Source organism: Protopterus annectens, chromosome 13.part0, assembly GCF_019279795.1.
Source record: "Protopterus annectens isolate FY-2018-M chromosome 13.part0, PAN1.0, whole genome shotgun sequence".
Taxonomy (NCBI): domain Eukaryota; kingdom Metazoa; phylum Chordata; order Ceratodontiformes; family Protopteridae; genus Protopterus; species Protopterus annectens.
The window spans coordinates 6939651-6957448 of record NC_056747.1 but is presented as its reverse complement, the minus strand read 5'-3'; the positions used below and the strand labels follow the sequence as shown (position 1 = coordinate 6957448).

General features: G+C 45.4%; 1 protein-coding gene across 1 annotated transcript in view; it reads right to left on the bottom strand.

Moving 5' to 3' along the window:
- Window positions 1-17798, bottom strand: part of LOC122788396 (zinc finger protein 850-like) — a 1059174-nt gene that overhangs the window by 185819 nt on the left and 855557 nt on the right. Inside the window, exon 9 of the mRNA XM_044055467.1 lies at window positions 7213-7339. Coding sequence (XP_043911402.1) covers window positions 7213-7339 — 127 coding nt within the window. The remainder of the gene's footprint in view (window positions 1-7212; window positions 7340-17798) is intronic.

Below are 17798 nucleotides of genomic sequence, written 5' to 3'. Positions count from 1 at the left end.
ATGTCATCCAAGGAATGACAAGGTCAAAAGGCCACTGATGTAGTCACTGACCTGGCAGAAAGAGCCCTAACTGCTCCAGGCAAAGGAGTACCACAGGGAGGTGTGTGTGTGTGTGTGTGTGTGTGTGTGTGTGTGTGTGTGTGTGTAAATAAAGAAATGCACTGAGAAATCCAGTGGGAAATAGTAATTTTCAAAACAGCTAGACCCTTCCTTTTGACTGAAAATGCAATGAACAATTGGTCGGAGATACGAAAGGACTTTGTTCTGTGCAAATAAAAACAAAGATGTCGATGAACATCTAAGGTATGTAAAATGTATTCCCCCTTATTAGCATAATTAGGAAAGAACACTGGGAGTTGGATAGACTGATTGAGGTTCACTTCAGTGGCCACGTTTGGCATAAAGGACAGACTGGGTCTCAAGGCCGCTCTATCAAATAAGGAGACTCTATGGTTACTGCCTGCAATTCTGATACTCTCTTTGCTGACGTTATTGCCACCAAAAAGGCAGTCTTCCAAGAAAGAAATCGGAGGTCACAGGATGCAGCAGGCTCAAAAGGGAGCCTAGTTAGAGATTGCAGCACCACAGCAATATCTCAGGGTGGAGAAGGGTCCTTGAGTGGAGGATGTAACAAGAAGACACCTTTCAAGAAGGCTTTACAGAGGTGAGAATTTAACATAAGTTGGGTATTGAGATGAAAATTAGAAATTGCTGCCAATTGGACTTTGATCATAAAGAAACTAGCACCCTCCGGAAAAAGGGAAGCCGGGAAAAGGAGAACATCAAAAATAGTAGCCGAAAAGGGGTCCAGATTCCAACATTTACCCACACAGAATATCCTCCACTTACTTGTGTAGACTATCTTTGTAGAAGATTTTTGAGAAGCAGGGATAATATCCTTCACAGGGGACTTAGCAAGAATCACTGGAATTGGACAAACCAAGCTGTCAGATGGAGGGTCTGTAAATTTGGGTACAGCCCGAGAGAGGGATGGGAGATCAGAGCCAGCACCGGATTGAGCACCCAAGGTAGGTGCTTCAGATGAGATCATAGAAGAGGGAACTACACCTGCCAAGGCCAAAATGGGGCAATGAGGATCAACTGCATCCTGAGGTGTCTTGTTTTCTGGAGAACTCTCAGAATTAAAAGATAAGGGTGAAAAGGCATAAAGGAGACCAGGAGGACAATCGTGAGTCACAGCATCCCTAGGGACTCCCCCTCTGGGAGAATCAGGGCAAAGTAGTTGCTGCATTTGTGGTTGAGAGGGGAAGCAAACAAGATCGCAGCTCGGTTGGCCCCACCGACAGAAGATCTGCTTCACTAACAGATTCAGGGACCATTCATGAGGGGTCAGAATAGCCCTGCTCAGCTTGTTCGCTAGCACGGTGGATGCTCTGGGAATGTGTATTGAAAGAAGAAAGCACCCCAAAGACATCACTCCCAAACCCTCATGGCCTCGTGACAAAGTAGATAAGAACGTGTGCCCCCTTGCTTGTTTACGTACCATGCAACAGCCATGTTGTCTGTGTGAATTGCTACTGTCCCTAGAGGAAGGCAGTCCTGAAATGCTTGCAACGACAGGAGGACTGCTCTCATCTCCAGAACATTTATGTGCAGTTTGGTCTCTGACTAAGACCATGTCCCTTGAACAGTCTTCCCCTGGAAGTGCTCCCCTCACCCTACAACAGAAGGTGTCTATTGTCACTGTGGCTGTCAGAGCTGGGGGAGAAAAAGAACTGCCCGCCAGGAGGTCTGGAGAGTGCATCCACCACGACACGTCTCCAAGATAGTGGAGTGAGCCATACAGGGAGGACAGAGGATGAGAGAGAGCAAACCACTGAACCGCCAGGGTCCACTGTAGAACTCTCATGTAATACCTGGCCATAAGGATCAGGTAAATGGCTGCTGCCATAGAGCGTAGAGACCTTAGAATGAGTGACACTGGAGGAGGAATTTGCTCCAGAAGAGAATGTATGCAAGACAAGATAAGAATCACACGTCGGAGGGGAAGAGCTGCAGTCTCTGAGGTAGTGTCCAAATGTGTGCCTTTGACTTCCAGCTGTTGAGATAGGGTCAAGGAAAACTTCACAGGATTCACTGTTATCCCCAACTGATCAAAGAGATGAAGAAGGAAGTGTATGGTCTCCACCAGTTGCTGCTGTGAGGAGCCAGTCATTGAGACAGGGAATCATCTGAAATCCCTACAACCTGATATGAGCTGCCACCACTGCCATATGCTTGGTAAACACCTGGGGGGCTGTGGTGAGTCCAAAGGGCAGGGCTCCGAACTGGAAGTGGGTGGCTCCAATGTGAAAATGGTGAAATTCCCTGGACTTCTTGTCTATTTTGATATGATAGTACACATCCTGGAGATAAACAGAGCACATTCAGTCATTTTTGTACAGAAGGGGCCCAACAGACTGTACAGTGACCATCTGGAATTTCAACTTCTTGACAGAGAGGTTCAACTGACTGAGGTCCAGATTCAGAGGCATGTCCCCTGTTTCCTTTGGTACAAAAAAGAAGCAGGAGTAAGTTCCGGATCCTCTCTGTTCTGATGGGACCTTTTGGATGGCTCTTTTTTGAAAGAGGTTGAACACCTCTAAATGGGCTAACTCTCTCTGACTGGGTGGCACACTGGGGAGAGTTCTGCTTTTCAGTGGGGGGGGGTGGAAAAGAGAGTGCAGTAGCCCCTGGATATAATTTTTAGCACCCACTGATCTGTTGTGATGTTTGCCCAGGCTGAAGGGTGCAAGGATAAAGGAGACCTGACTACGTCCAGAGGGACAGCTGGGCAACACCTCAGAGGAGCTGGAAAGGCTTCTCAGAGAAGGGCTCCCTGGAACCCAGGTTTTTCAGACCTCCTCTACCCCTTGGGTGGTGTCAACTATTGAAACCTCTCCCCCATCCCCTGGAAGAGGAATCTTCTTGAGCCCCCTGAAAGAAAGACTGTGACTTACAGAATCACATCTTCTTGTTCCCCCCATTGGGTCTTGGAAAGGGATATTTGGGGGGTAGAGAATTTGATCCCTATGGCTGACAGTGTCTTCCCTTCTTTCTCACTGTGGGTCAAAGTTTCCTTGACACTTGGTCTAAAGAGGGTTGAACCATTGAAGGGGGTGTTGGTGAACGATGCTTTAAAGGCCTCTGCAAACCCGCATAAGCGCAGCCAGGCATGACACCTGATGGCAATGCCTGTGCCTGCTGCCCATGAGGAAACCTCTGCAGCACTGGATATCAACCTCATGGATGAGTTAGCTACGGACATGAGAGTGGCCAGCTTGGAAGAAATGGCCTTTAAGTTCTCTGCAGGCATGGACTCTGAGTGGGAAGTCGTAAGCTCCTTTATCCAATCCCTCTGGAGATGGGTAAAATGCATCAGGTAGTTTAATGCTCACAAGCTGAAAGAAGCAGATGCAAACGCCCGCTTAACAAATCTGTCCAATGCTCTCGAATCACGGTTGGGAGGATGGACAGATGAACTCTGTTCCGCCAGATCTTTCTTGGTGGTGGCAGCTACCACAATTGCATCCACTGGAACTGCCTTGGACCAAAAACCGTTACCTGATGGGGGGGGCTCGAAACATTGTCCGCTCTCTCGGGTACTGGCTCCATTGTATCGGGTTCCTTCCAAGCCCTGCTGGCAATAAGATTGATCATGGGGTCAGCAGGGGGAAACCCAAGAGGTAGATGGGCCCATACTGAATGCCTCCAGAAACAAGGCTTCCCCAGAGAATGGGGGATGGGCAGACCAACTGCACTTGGCTTTAAGATTCTCCAGGATGTTCCCAAAGGAGACATCATTGGGCAGTGACCTTGGGGACCTATCCCCTTCATCGACATCAGTGTTTTCCATGAGAAGCTCAAACGGGGAGTCAAGATGTCTCCTCTTACAGGTCCTCTTCTGGACAGCAGGCTAGGTTGAATGGGCTGACCAGGAGCAGGGTGAGAGGGTCCACTCAAACTCTGGGGCTGGGACAGAGCACGACAAGCAGGGGAGGCTAGTCTAGCAGCACAGAAAGATTTTTCTATCACCCAAAATGCAGAGGGACTGGACAAAGCCCCTTCTCACGCCCCCACTGACAACACTACAAGGGAAGAAGGAGCAGACCCCGCCAGAACCTCCAACCGTCCAGAGAATGCTGGCCCAGCACTATAAAGAGCCAAAGCACTGAGGGGCAGACAACAATCCGAAAGACCCAGACCCCAACCAGCCCCCACGGACTCCGAGGCGACAACCTGGACTGGTGACCCCAGCTGTCGCAGGGGGAGGGGAGCAGAAATGGCCATAGACTTTCATGGAGTAGGGACAAGAGAAGTCCTGGTAATCCCCACTACCTCCATGTTGTGCACCCTGAGAAGTTATATCAGGAGAAAGAAGTTGGAGAGAGGGAGAAGGCTCCCTAATCCCGTGGGCTGGGGAAGCCAAAAGTCCCATTTCAGAATGATCCCTCAAAAAGGACCACATCATCCTGTCCATATCAGAGGGAAGGATGCTCCTGGAGGACCGGGAGGAAACAGAAGACCTAGCTGGAGACCTGTGCTGGCATCCCGAGGGCCTTCTCCAATGGTCTGAGAATGGGTCCTATACGGAGGAGTAAACAAATGATCCCCTTCTGCAGGATCAGAGGGAAGATCCTCAACTAAAATGGGATCCGACATGGGTCTCAAATCTGACCATATCGGGTGTGAGGAAATAGTTTTCGAACCCCTTGGATCCGAAGGGATCAGATCCACGAAGTCTGCTCTGGCCTCGATCCAGAGACCTTGTAACCAGGAGTCGATCCTAAAACCCTTGGATCCAAAGGGCTGGGACCGGAATCCCTGGATCTAGGAGTCGACTCTCTTGAAGTCCTCGGATCAGAGACCCTCAGATCTGACACTGTTACGGCTAGAGTCGATCCGGGGATCTGGGATCCGGCAGCCTAGCTTTCTTAGAGGAAACCTCCCCTAAAGAGGAAGAAGAGGAAGGCTTTCTTTTATGGCCAGAGTACCCTGCCTTGGTGGAGGACTCCTTGACCAAGGGGAACCCCCCCCCCAACTGTACCTTTTAAAAGAATTTTATTCCGGTAGTCGACCAGAGCCCATTCAACCTCCAGGTGGCTGGCACCAAGACAGTAGGGGCATTCCTCATGCGAGTCGGAAACAGGTATCTTCCGACCACATGAGGAGCACCTCTTAAACCCTAGAGGCTTCTCTGACAGAGACAAACAATCAAAGCCGAAGGGAAAAAACAAAGTGGAGTCAGACAACCAGGTATGAAGTCTAAACACTAAAGGTCCATCCTACACAGAAAACACACTAAGACCACTATATTAATACAAAATTAATGATAAAACAGAAAACAAGAATCCCAAGAGAAAAAAACTGACAGTACCACACCTCCCAACCAAAACAAAAAGAGCACCAAAAACTCAAACAAACCAACCAAAAAGGCCAAAGGGAGGGGAAAGACACTACCGAGATTTACCGGAGTACACTGCGACTAAAAACTTAGGAAAACAAGGAAAAGCGAAGAAGAAAGTATCAAAGAAAGAACCTCCTTACTAGTGCAGAATCCCAAGGAGCTGAGCGATCTGCATCTGACAGTTGTACCAGCAAATGAGATCTGGGGGTTAGAGGGCAGCAGAGGATTATGGGAGGGGAGGAGCTTGAGCTAAGCTGTTGTCTGAGTGTGCCGGCTCAGATCCAGTGTCGGATGCTGCACTCATACGTGATGAGTGGTGACTAGGATAACATCAGATCAGAGTATATACAGCACTTATTTCAAAAACACCACCTGCAAAGGAAGAATGTCCTGCTTAACTACCTACTGACATCATGTGATCACAGTTCTGTATCATCACCTCCCTGTGTAGCTCTGTGATTATCCCTTTACCTACTGACACCATGTGATCAGAGGTCTGTAACATCACCGCCCTGTGTAGCTCTGTGATTATCATCCTCACATACTGACACCATGTGACCACAGTTGTGTAACATCCCCTCCCTGTGTAGCTCTGTGACTTTCATATCCTTACCTACTGACACCATGTGACCACAGTTGTGTAACATCACCTCACTGTGTAGCTCTGTGATTATCCCCTTACCTACTGACACCATGTGATCACAGTTCTGTAACCACCTCCCTGTGTATCTCTGTGATTATCCCCTTACCTACTGACTCCATATGACCACAGTTGTGTAACATCACCTCTCTGTGTAGTTCTGTGATTATCATCCTCACATTCTGACACCATGTGATCACAGTTCTGTAACATCACCTCCCTGTGTAGCTCTGTGATTATCCCCTTACCTACTGACATCATGTGATCACAGTTCTGTAACATCACCTCCCTGTGTAGCTCTGTGATTATCCCCTTACCCACTGACACCATGTAATCACAGTTCTGTAACCACCTCCCTGTGTAGCTCTCACCTCCCTGTGTAGCTCTGCGATTATCCCCTTACCTACTGACACCATGTGATCACAATTCTGCAACATCCCCTCCTTGTGTAGCTCTGTGACTATCATATCCTTACCTACTGACACCATGTGACCACAGTTCTGTAACATCACCGTCCTGTGTAGCTCTGTGATTATCATCCTCACATACTGATACCATGTGGCCACAGTTGTGTAACATCACCTCACTGTGTAGCTCTGTGATTATCCCCTTACCTACTGACACCATGTGATCACAGTTCTGTAACATCACCTCCCTGTGTAGCTCTGTGATTATCCCCTTACCTACTGACACCATGTGATCACAGTTCTGTAACATCACCTCCCTGTGTAGCTCTGTGATTATCCCCTTACCTACTGACTCCATATGACCACAGTTGTGTAACATCACCTCCCTGTGTAGCTCTGTGATTATCCCCTTACCTACTGACATCATGTGATCACAGTTCTGTAACATCCCCTCAATGTGTAGCCCTGTGATTACCCCCTTACCTACTGACATCATGTGATCACAGTTCTGTAACATCACCTCCCTGTGTAGCTCTGTGACTATCACATCCTTACCTACCGACACCATGTGACCACAGTTGTGTAACATCACCTCCCTGAGTGGTTCTGTGATTATCCCCTTTACTTACTGACATCATGTGACCATAGTTGTCTAACATCACCTCCATGTTTGTCTCTGTGATTATTCTTACTTACTGACATGTGACCATATTTCTACACTATTATCACCCTCAACAGCTCTGGCACGGTCTTCTTACCTAATGAGATCATGTTCTCAAAGTTCTGTACCATCACTTCCCGGTGCAGCTGTTTCTCCTCTTTGCTCAGCATTTTCCATTCCTCCACTGAGAAGTCAACAGCAACATCTTCAAAGGTTTCTGGAAGCTAAAAAGCAAGAGATTCTTTTTAATTCACTCTTCCTATGACAGCTAAACTTTTATTCACTCTTCCTATGACAGCTAAACTTTAATTCACTCTTCCTATGACAGCTAAACTTTTATTCACTCTTCCTATGACAGCTAAACTTTAAGTGACTCTTCCTATGACAGCTAAACTTTTATTCACTCTTCCTATGACAGCTAAACTTTAATTCACTCTTCCTATGACAGCTAAACTTTAAGTCACTCTTCCTATGACAGCTAAAATTTTATTCACTCTTCCTATGACAGCTAAACTTTAATTCACTCTTCCTATGACAGCTAAACTTTAATTCACTCTTCCTATGACAGCTAAACTTTAATTCACTCATGACAGCTAAACTTTAATTCACTCAATACAAATAACAGTGGTCACATCTGCTATATAAATTGCAATCACCAATTCTGCCAGTTTTACTGTGGCGAATGCACTTTAATTTACATCAGGGAAAAGTATTTATCTATTTTATTTTACATTTGTTTACAGGGAAAGTCAATTTTCAGTGGAGGCTTGAGAAGAAACACTCCAGACGCATGTCTTTGTAATGTGGGAGAAAACCGGAGCACCCGGAGGAAACCCACACAAATGCAGGGAGGACATGCAGATTCCAGAAGGCTCCCCAGCCGAGAATGTTGAGGCAAGAATGCAACAGCTGCACTGCAAACAAATGTTAAATAAATAACTATACTATCCCTGTACCCTGGTGTATGTAACAGAGCTCAGTCACTGCAGTGATAACTATACTATCCCTGTACCCTGCTGTACGGAACAGAGCTCAGTCGGTGTCACTGATAACTATACTATCCCTGCACCCTGTTACATATGATAGAGCTCAGTCACTGCCACGGATAACTATACTATCCCTGTACCCTGGTGAACGTAACAGTGCTCGGTCACTGCAGTGATAACTATACTATCCATGTACCATTAAATATGATAGAGTTCAGTCACTGCCAGTGGGAGCTATACTATCCTTGTATCCTGCTATATGGAACAGAGCTCAGTCACTGTCATGGATAACTATACTATCCCTGTACCCTGGTGTATGTAACAGAGCTCAGTCACTGCCACGGATAACTATACTATCCCTGTATCCTGCAGTACGTAACAGTGCTCAGTCACTGTCATGGATAACTATACTATCCCTGTACCCTGGTGTATGTAACAGAGCTCGGTCACTGCAGTGATAACTATACTATCCCTGCACCCTGTTACATATGATAGATCTCCGTCACTGTCACTGATAGCTATACTATCCCTGTATCCTGCAGTACGCAACAGTGCTCAGTCGCTGTCATGGATAACTATACTATCCCTGTACCCTGGTGTATGTAACAGAGCTCAGTCACTGCAGTGATAACTATACTATCCCTGTACCCTGCTGTACGGAACAGAGCTCAGTCGCTGTCATGGATAACTATACTATCCCTGTACCCTGGTGTATGTAACAGAGCTCAGCCACTGTAAGTGATAACTATACTATCCCTGTATCCTGCAGTACATAACAGTGCTCAGTCACTGTAAGTGATAACTATACTATCCCTGTACCCTGGTGTATGTAACAGAGCTCAGTCACTGTAAGTGATAACTATACTATCCCTGTACCCTGGTGTATGTTACAGAGCTCGGTCATTGCAGTGATAACTATACTATCCCTGTACCCTGCTGTACGGAACAGAGCTCAGTCACTGTAAGTGATGACTATACTATCCCTGTACCCTGGTGTATGTAACAGAGCTCAGTCACTGTAAGTGATAACTATACTATCCCTGTACCCTGGTGTATGTAACAGAGCTCAGTCACTGCCACGGATAACTATACTATCCCTGTACCCTGGTGTATGTAACAGAGCTCAGTCACTGCCACGGATAACTATACTATCCCTGTACCCTGGTGTATGTAACAGAGCTCAGTCACTGTAAGTGATAACTATACTATCCCTGTACCCTGGTGTATGTAACAGAGCTCAGTCACTGCCACGGATAACTATACTATCCCTGTACCCTGGTGTATATAACAGAGCTCAGTCACTGTAAGTGATAACTATACTATCCCTGTACCCTGGTGTATGTAACAGAGCTCAGTCACTGCCACGGATAACTATACTATCCCTGTACCCTGGTGTATGTAACAGAGCTCAGTCACTGTAAGTAATAACTATACTATCCCTGTACCCTGGTGTATGTAACAGAGCTCAGTCACTGTAAGTGATAACTATACTATCCCTGTACCCTGGTGTATGTAACAGAGCTCAGTCACTGTAAGTGATAACTATACTATCCCTGTACCCTGGTGTATGTTACAGAGCTCAGTCACTGTAAGTGATAACTATACTAAGTCTGTATCCTGCAGTACATAACAGTGCTCAGTCACTGTAAGTGATAACTATACTATCCCTGTACCCTGGTGTATGTAACAGAGCTCAGTCACTGTAAGTGATAACTATACTATCCCTGCACCCTGTTACATATGACACAGCACAGTCACTGCCAATGAGAGGTATACTATGTCTGCACCCTGTTGTATGTAACACAGCTCAGTCACTGTCACTGATAATTATACTATGCCTGCACCCTAGTGTATGTAACAGAGATCAACCACAGTCACTGACAACTATACTATGCCTGTACCATGGTGTATGTAACAGAGCTCAGTCACTGTAAGTGATAACTATACTATCCCTGCACCCTGTTACATATGACACAGCACAGTCACTGCCAATGAGAGGTATACTATGTCTGCACCCTGTTGTATGTAACACAGCTCAGTCACTGATAATTATACTATGCCTGCACCCTAGTGTATGTAACAGAGATCAACCACAGTCACTGACAACTATACTATGCCTGTACCATGGTGTATGTAACAGAGCTCAGTCACTGTAAGTGATAACTATACTATCCCTGTATCCTGCAGTACGCAACAGTGCTCAGTCGCTGTCATGGATAACTATACTATCCCTGTACCCTGGTGTATGTAACAGAGCTCAGTCACTGTAAGTGATAACTATACTATCCCTGTACCCTGGTGTATGTTACAGAGCTCGGTCATTGCAGTGATAACTATACTATCCCTGTACCCTGCTGTATGGAACAGAGCTCAGTCACTGTAAGTGATAACTATACTATCCCTGTACCCTGGTGTATGTAACAGAGCTCAGTCACTGTAAGTGATAACTATACTATCCCTGTACCCTGGTGTATGTAACAGAGCTCAGTCACTGTAAGTGATAACTATACTATCCCTGCACCCTGTTACATATGACACAGCACAGTCACTGCCAATGAGAGGTATACTATGTCTGCACCCTGTTGTATGTAACACATCTCAGTCACTGTCACTGATAATTATACTATGCCTGCACCCTAGTGTATGTAACAGAGATCAACCACAGTCACTGACAACTATACTATCCCTGTACCCTGGTGTATGTAACAGAGCTCAGTCACTGTAAGTGATAACTATACTATCCCTGTACCCTGGTGTATGTAACAGAGCTCAGTCACTGTAAGTGATAACTATACTATCCCTGTACCCTGGTGTATGTTACAGAGCTCAGTCACTGTAAGTGATAACTATACTATGTCTGTATCCTGCAGTACATAACAGTGCTCAGTCACTGTAAGTGATAACTATACTATCCCTGTACCCTGGTGTATGTAACAGAGCTCAGCCACTGTAAGTGATAACTATACTATCCCTGCACCCTGTTACATATGACACAGCACAGTCACTGCCAATGAGAGGTATACTATGTCTGCACCCTGTTGTATGTAACATAGCTCAGTCACTGTCACTGATAATTATACTATGCCTGCACCCTAGTGTATGTAACAGAGATCAACCACAGTCACTGACAACTATACTATGCCTGTACCATGGTGTATGTAACAGAGGTTCATAGGTTTATAGGTGTGTACTAGGCTAATGGTCCTGGAGCCTTTACAAGCATATCCCATAAGAGTACCCTGGCATTGTGCCACCCAACCTTAGTTCCTAGTGTCTCTGTCGAGTAGAGCCACTGGAGTGATCCCCGGGGTGAATTTTCTATTTCCCCATCCACTCATCAGGATTTCTCTTGAAGAGGGCCAGTGAGGTGCTCTGCTTGATATGTATGGGAAGTCTATTCCACAGCATGGGCAGTCTCTGGGTTATGAACCCGTCCCTCCAGTATGTTCTGTTGATTGTGGTAGTGAGGTTGAGGTCTCTGGAGCATGTGGTGCACAGGGATTGTGATTTCTTTAGATGCAGCATTTCTAACAGAGCTGGGTCAGACATGGCTTTGTAAGTCAAGCAGAGATCACCTCCAAGTAGGCGATATGAGAGAGAATAGTTGGAGTTTTTTTTAGTCTGTCCATATAAGACACGTGTTTAAGGCCTAGACTCCTCTTTGTGAGGTACTTTTGCAGCCTCTCCAGTTGTTGCAGGTGTCTAGTGAAGTACATGCCAAATGGGGCTTTGTACTCTATGATTGGCCTAATGAGGGAAGAGTAGAGGGAGAAAATGACCTCTTTCTTCCTGGATGCAAAACCCTTATAGGAATGAGATGTGCCACATAGAAGGACTTTCTGACCACAGTGGCAATGTGGTGGTCAAAAGAGAGGTTACTGTCAACCTGTGTTCCCAGATCTCTTATAAAGCCGTCTGTGTCCAGTGGACTACCATCAATGTGGTAATTCAAGGGAACTGGGTTTTTCCCAAAGGGGAAGAAGACACATTTTTTGGCACTGAGCTTAAGGCCATGGTTCTCATTGAGGCCTTTCTGTAGGATGTCAGCATCACGTGGTGATTTAATAATAGCTCCCAACTTGCAATCATCTGCGAACTTCGTCAGCCAGAGTCCCTTCGTGTTGGCCTGGACTTCAAAGAGGTAGATACCAAACAGGACAGGACCTAGGACCGAACCCTGTGGGAGTCCACTTGTGACTGGTCGGCAGTCAGTCTTGGAGTCAGCTACTTTCACAATATGGGTTCTATCTGTGAGCCAGTTTGCAACCCACCTAGTGATATAGGGGTTGATGCCTAGCTTAGTAAGTATTTCTGTGATTCCTGAGTGGGGAATGGTATCAAAGGCCTTGGCCAGATCAAGGTAGGCTGTATGAACCACCTTACCTTCATCCACAGCTCTGGTGATTGACTCAAAGAAGTCAACCAAGTTGAGCAGGCATGATCTACCCTTCATAGAACCAAACTGTGTAGGATCCAGAGATTCCCTATATCCTTGTTTATTAGGTCCATGATGATGCATTCCATAGCTTTACATATCAGACTCATCAGGCTAATGGGGCAATAGTTTCCTGGGGTCTGTAGTCGCTCCTCCTTTGTGGAGAGGGATGACTATAGCAGTGTGCCATTCATAGGTTCATAGGTTTGTACTAGGCTAACTGCCCTTGTGAGCCATTGTAAGCCTAGCCTTGTGAGACTCAAACCCTGCACCTTGTGTTTGTAAGGCAAGCACCTTAACCATTAGGCCACCCTCCCAACCCCATTTTGGTGGGAACAAAGCCTGACGTGAGGCTGTGATTGAAAGGGCACACAAGTGAGGTGCCAATTCACTCTGTAGTTCAAGTCCCATAGAATAGAAGCTGTATTCTTGGCCTTGGACAGTGCTGTTTAACCTGTGCAGCAGTAATACTGGGTGCCTGGCAATCTACTGCTATTGTGATTGGTCCTTGGGGGGGGGGGGGTAAAGTTAGCACTGAATCTGTTCGCCAGTATATTTGCAATATATGTTGGCTCAGTATAGGAGATACCATTGTGCAGTAGCTCAGAGCAAATCTGGGTATTGCCATAGAGATTCTTTACATAACTATAGAAGGCCTTGTGGTTGTCTTTACTATCTGCTGCAATTCTGTTTTCATAGCTAGCTTTAGAGGATTTGATGAGGGATCTCCACCTTTTGCTGAGGCTGATAAGGGAGAGTCTTTTATGGCAGGGGACCACCAGATTGGCTTCTTTTTTTTTTTTTTGAGGAGAGTGTCTTAGTTCTATTGGGTATGGCGAGATCCGTGCATTTGTGTATGTGTTTGTACAGTGTATTGCTGTATGATATGACGTTCATACAACTATTCTCCATTTGCATGGGTGCAGTGTACGAAAGTAGCCACCTCTGTTTTTAGGAGCCCAAAGTTAACTTTGGAGAAGTTTTTCATGGTGGTTACCTTTGTTGGGTCACTGACAACTATACTATCCCTGCACCCTGCTGTATGGAATAGAGCTCAGTTACTGTCACTGATAGCTATACTATCCCCTGGGACCTCCTGTATGTAAGAGCTCAATCACTGCCAGTGATAACTATACTATCCCTGTACCCTGTTACATATAACAGAGATCGGTCACTGCCAGTGACAGCTATACTATCCCTGCACAGAGGTCAGTCACTGCCAGTGACAGCTATACTATCCCTGCACCCTATCGTATATAACAGATCTCAGTCACTGTCACTGATAACTATACTATTCCTGTACCCTGGTGTATGTAACAGAGGTTAGTCACTGCCAGTGATTACACCCTGAAGTGTGGAAACAGAACTCAGTTTAGTCCCCGACAAGGATGAATATATTCTCACTTGCACTTCTTATATAAAAGATGAATACAGCCTAGCCACTGCTAATGATAAATACACCAAAAATGAGTACAGTTCATGAACTATTAATGGCAACTGGTTCCTGTCCACCAGCATGTGGGAGAGTGAACACAGTGCAGTGTCTACTAAGGATAAAGATGTTGTTCCCTACACCTTGCTATGTGAATGATAACCAGAGCTCATTTGCTGGTAATAATTAGTATGTTCCCCACACCTAAGTATATGTGTTCTGATCACCACTCAGTCAGTGCCACTAATACACACACATTCTCTCCTGCACACTGTTGTAGGATAGTAAAACGGGCTTCAATCACTACCAGAATATTACCCCCACACACCCTACAGAAAGACAGTGTAGTTCAATGTTCAGACATTACTAACAACACTGTCCACTCCTACAGTTACTGCATGAACACAGCGTACGGCACAGTCACTGACAACGAGAAATGTATTCTACACCTAACATATGGAAACAGAGTACAGTTTGTCCTCCATTATAACATGGTGTATGGCACTGTTCTCCAATACATCGAGAATGGAACTGGAGTATTGATCTGCTCCTCTCCCTTACTTTCCTAGTGTATGAAACTACGGAACAGCTCCGTTCTCCAGCACACCTGAGTGTGTACCACAGAACAGCTATCTTCTCCCTCGCACCGGAGTGTAAGGAGCCACAGTAAAGTTCTGTTCTCCCTCACACCGGAGTGTAAGGAACCACAGAACAGCTCTGTTCTCCCTCACAGTTTGATTAATGCATGAAACCACAGAACAGTTCTATTCTCCATCACACCCGAGTGTGTAACTATAGAACAGCTCTGTTCTTCCTCACACTCAACTGTATGGAATCATAAACCAGCTCTGTTCTCCCTGTAAGCAATAATGCCCAACAGGGTGTGCGTTACTGTGAAAATAACACCTGGCCAGGGGTGTTCTGAGGCCGAAAGCAGCTGCTGGAAGGCCTATGCACCCCTGGAAGTGCTTTATTCCAATAACAACACATCCTGGAAGGCATTATTGTGCTTAGAGAATGGACTATGTAAAATTGTTGTGTTTTACTTACTTTTTGTAATTACTCTATTATTTTATATATATTTTTGATGTAAAATAGTTCCTGCAACTATATAGTAATTGTAAATGGTCTTGGAGGAACCATTTTACATCTAAAATATAATTTTTTTAAAACAATATCCAGTTACTTACTTGTTGCTTACTCCTCAAATGTTTGGTTTGTTCCCAGTCATTGGGGAATAAAGTCACTAAATAATGACATATATTTGAGTTTCAGACTTTATTTCCTTCAAAGAATGCATGCTAACACAAATCATGTCATTTAAACAACTTTGTATTTTGATAACAGCAGTAACTAAAATCGGTTGCTATTTTTGAGCCTTTGCTCTCCCTCTGTTTTAGGCTTTATCCAGGTTTCTTCAGCTAAGAGGTCGACTGGGATGCAAACCACTTTACTGCTGCTGCTTGCGGTCTCTCTCACTAACACCTGTACTTCAGAAAATGTATGCGAACACAAATCCTTTTATTCAAGAAACTTTGTGATTTTACAACAGCACTAGTTAAAATCTGCTCCAGTTTTGAGCCTTTGTTCACCCTTTATTTTAGGCTTTATCCAGATATCGTGAATCATAGCTTGGTACTAGGCTATCGGCCCTAGGGCCTATACAAACCTAGCCATAACAATTCCCTGACTATTTCTTCCCACACTATTTACTTCCCTGGATCCCTGTCTAGCAGGGTGACTAACGTGATCTCCGGGGTGAATTTTCTTTCTCCCATCCAACTGTCAAGGTTCCTTTTAAAGAGGGCCAAAGAGGCACTCTGCTTGACATGTATGGGCAATCTATTCCAGAGTCTGGGGAGTCTCTGGGTCAGGAACCTATCCATCCAGCATGTTTTGTTTATTGTGATGACAAGGTTTAGATCCCTGGAGCGTGTAGCTCTGACGGATTGGGATTTCTTTAAGTGTAGCATGTCCAACAGCTCTGGGTTTGACATGGCCTTGTATGTTAAGCAGAGATCACTTCTGAGTAGACGATATGCGACAGAGTATAGCTGGAGCTTTTTAAGGCGGTCAGCGTAGGGCATCTGCTTTAGGCCTGTGATTCTTTTAGTGAGGTATTTCTGCGGCCTTTCCAGTTGTTGCAGATGTCTTGAGAGGTACATACCAAACGGGGCATTGTATTCTATAATGGGTCTAATGAGGAATGAGTACAGTGGGATAATGACCTCCTATTTTCTGGATGAAAAGCCCTTAGTGATAAGGTGTGCCACATAGAAGGATTTCCTGACCTGTTGTGGCGATGTGGTTATTGAAGGTGAAACCACTGTCCACCTGTGTCCCCAAGTCTCTTATCACACTTTCGGTGTTTAGTGTACTGCCACCTATATGGTAATTCACGGGTACATGTTTTTTTCCCCAAAGGGGACAACTATACATTTCTTGGCATTGAGCTTGAGCCCATGGCTCTGGCACCAAGCATCTGTTTCTGTAAGGCCCTTTTGTAGAGTATCCACATCATTTGGGGATTCAATAATGGCTCCCAGTTTGCAGTCATCTGCAATCTTTGTTAGCCAGAGTCCCTTAGTGTTGGCCTGTACTTCAGAGAAGGAGATGCCAAACAAGAGCGGTCCCAGGACTGAACCCTGAGATACTCCACTTGTCCATCCCACATAGAACTAAGATGCTCTCATCCAAAAAAAGGAAGCCAATCTGGTGGACCCCTGCCATAAACAAACTTTACAATAAAAAGAAGAAACTGTTGAAGAAAAGAGGAAAATCCCAGGATGCAAAAATCTCCCTTACCAGTCTCGGTAAGAAACTGAGATCCCTCATAAAATACTCCAAAGCTAGTTACGAAAATAAAATTGTCAAAGATTCCAAAGACAACCACAAGACATTCTATAACTATGTCAAGAATCTAAATGGCAATGCTCAGATCTGCTCTGAGCTAAAACAGAATGGCATTAAATATACTGATCCCAAGGATATTGCCAATATCCTGGCAGATCGATTCAGTGCCAACTTCACCCCCTTCTCACCCCCCTAAATGGCCCATCTCAATACCGGAAGATTGCCAAATTCCGGTAATATCGGCCACACAGGTAAAAAACGCACTCTCCAAAGCTAAGAATACAGCATCCATGGGACCAGATGACATTTCGGGCTGTGTACTACATGAACTACAATATAAATTGGCACCTCACCTAAGTGTCATGTTTAATCATAGCCTCACCTCAAGTTTCGTGCCCACTGAGTGGCGCAGAGCTACAGTTATCCCACTCCACAAGGGGGGATCCACCTTGGATCCTGGAAACTACCGTCGCATCAGTCTGACAAGCCTTATCTGCAAGGCCATGGAGCGTATTATCATGGAACTTATAAACAAAGACATTGGCAACCTTCAAACTCTGGACCCCACCCAGTTTGGGTTTGTGAAGGGCCGATCTTGTCTCCTGAACCTGATTGACTTCTTCGAATCAGTCTCCAGAGCCATGGACAAGGGTAAGGTGGTCCACACAGCCGATCTAGACCTTACCAAGGCGTTTGACACCATCCCCCACACTGGAATCATAGATAAACTTACTAAGCTGGGCATTAATCCCTACGTCATCCAATGGGTTGCTAACTGGCTTACTGATAGAACCCACACTGTAAAAGTAGCCGACTCCAAATCCAGCTCCAGACAAGTGACAATCAAGTGGTCAGGAGGTATGCAAACCTGTGGCTGTAGCCTCAACTTTATCACCTTCACTCTTCAGACTCACTCCACTCTCTTGTCTCTCTCACACACACACACACACACACACACACACACACACACACACACA